Raw genomic sequence first — 2,117 nt, 5'->3', positions numbered from 1 at the left:
GTGTGTGTGTGTGTGTGTGTGTGTGTGTGTGTGTGTGTGTGTGTGTGTGTGGTATGGTCTGGTCTGGTCTGGTGCGGTGTAGTGTGGTCATGGGTGCATTCATGAATATATATGTGAACAGATCTAGCAGTTATCATTATAATAGACTATATCGCTGACGATCAGACAACATCGTTACCGCGCCTGACAAAATATTTAGAAGCATTTCTTCTGACTCTTTACGTTTTGAGTTCAAACATCGCCGTGTTTGACTTTGCCATCATATAAACACTCAACTGACCCGAACTCAAGTGTAAGTGGACACTGTATTGCAAAGAGAAAAAGAAAGACAGAGAGAAATCGGTCAATAATGATTGGCGCAGTTGCAGGGGATCTTGGACAATGGTCTTATTCGATAGCTGCCAATCGACCCTAACTTTGACTGAAAATAAGTAGATGGAGAATATACGAAAGTTCATCGGGTGGATTGGACTTGTTACTGGATTGGAAGGCTTAATCCGTTGTCCAGTTTGACTAACCGCTTGGGTACCGTGAACGGAGCGCACTCTGTGGCAAGCATTTCCACCAAGTCTCTGACCTGAAAATAATCCAAAAGATGTGATGGTTTCTTCTTCCCTAAGATTGTGGAAAGATGGTCATGGGAACCGCTATTTCTCATCAGACAAACTCAAAATATACGAAGGGGTGCTGAAAAGTTCCTGGCTTTAAGGGAATCACGAAAGGCCTGGTTGGAGGCCCAACCTTCCGAGTTCTTTTACAGGGCTTGAAAAACTGAAGGGCCGTTGCAATAAGTGTGTGAATTTGACATGGGAATATATTGGATAAAATCATAATTAACTGGTACTCCTGTATTTTCTTTTATCCAAAACCAGGAAGATTTTAGCACCTCCTCGTCTATATATACATGAGAAAGTGCTGAAAAGTTCTCGGCTTTAAGGGTATCGCAAAAGGTCTGGTTGGACGCCCGACCTTCCTAGTTCTTTCACAAGGCTTACAAAAACTGAATGACCGCTGCTGTAAGTGTGTGAATCTAAGAGAGGAACATGTTGAATAAAATCATAATTCACTGATCCTCTTGTATTTTCTTTTACCCAAAGCGAAGAACTTTTCAGCACCCCCTATATACCATATACGTTGACTCGCCATATAATTGTTGTTATTGCGACAGTCAGCTCTGCAGTGTGAAGCCTATTGTTTCACGGCGTCATACTGTGTGTAATCTATTGATTGCTAAGACATCGTGGAGGCGTAATGGCCCAGTGGTTAGGGCAGCGGACTCGTGGTCATAGGATCGCGGTTTCGATTCCCAGACCGGGCGTTGTGAGTGTTTATTGAGCGAAAACACCCTAAAGCTCCACGAGGCTCCGGCAGGGGATGGTGGCGAACCCTGCTGTACTCGTTCACCACAACTTTCTCTCACTCTTACTTCCTGTTTCTGTTGTGCCTGTAATTCAAAGGGTCAGCCTTGTCACACTGTGTCACGCTGAATATCCCCGAGAACTACGTTAAGGGTACGCGTGTCTGTGGAGTGCTCAGCCACTTGCACGTTAATTTCACGAGCAGGTTGTTCTGTTGATCGGATCAACTGGAACCTTCGACGTCGTAAGCGACGGAGTGCCACTAAGCTAAGACGTCGTCTGTGTAGTGAGTAGGTTCACCTTTAAACCAAGTCATATATTCTAAACTTGATTATTTTGCCTGGTGTAAGACAAGTTTTTTTTCATCTAAATTCTCCGATGATGATTTCTTTCAGTTCTTAAATTTTCTTTCAGTGCCTTTCCAAATAAATAATAAGAGTGGTATCATCGTAACGACAGCAGAATTGGACACGGAGTCAATGTCAACGTACCAGTTTGGAGTAGAGGTTTTTGACAATGATCCAGCTCCAACAACAGCAACAGCAACAGTTACAGTGGTTGTTGAAGATGTCAATGACAATCCACCAATACTGTCCTCTAAGGTGTATAAGGCGTCAGTTGTTGAAAACCAGACGAATATTGGCCCCGTAATCTTATCTTTGGTATGTACTTCACTGCGTGTGTAAGTTTGTGTGTGTGTGTGTGTGTGTGTGTGTGTGTGTGTGTGTGTCAGTGTGTCAGGCAGTATGTCTGTGTGCG

The 2,117-nt window shown here is 43.6% G+C and overlaps 1 protein-coding gene across 1 annotated transcript in view; it reads left to right on the top strand.

Moving 5' to 3' along the window:
* The window catches only part of LOC106875431 (protocadherin Fat 4), a 483,512-nt gene that overhangs the window by 447,145 nt on the left and 34,250 nt on the right, over positions 1 to 2,117 (top strand). The window contains exon 32 of the mRNA XM_014923579.2: positions 1,773 to 2,020. Coding sequence (XP_014779065.1) covers positions 1,773 to 2,020 — 248 coding nt within the window. The remainder of the gene's footprint in view (positions 1 to 1,772; positions 2,021 to 2,117) is intronic.

This window comes from Octopus bimaculoides, chromosome 15 (assembly GCF_001194135.2).
Source record: "Octopus bimaculoides isolate UCB-OBI-ISO-001 chromosome 15, ASM119413v2, whole genome shotgun sequence".
Lineage (NCBI taxonomy): Eukaryota > Metazoa > Mollusca > Cephalopoda > Octopoda > Octopodidae > Octopus > Octopus bimaculoides.
The sequence above is the reverse complement of the archived record's forward strand: the minus strand, read 5'-3'. Positions and strand labels throughout refer to the sequence as shown.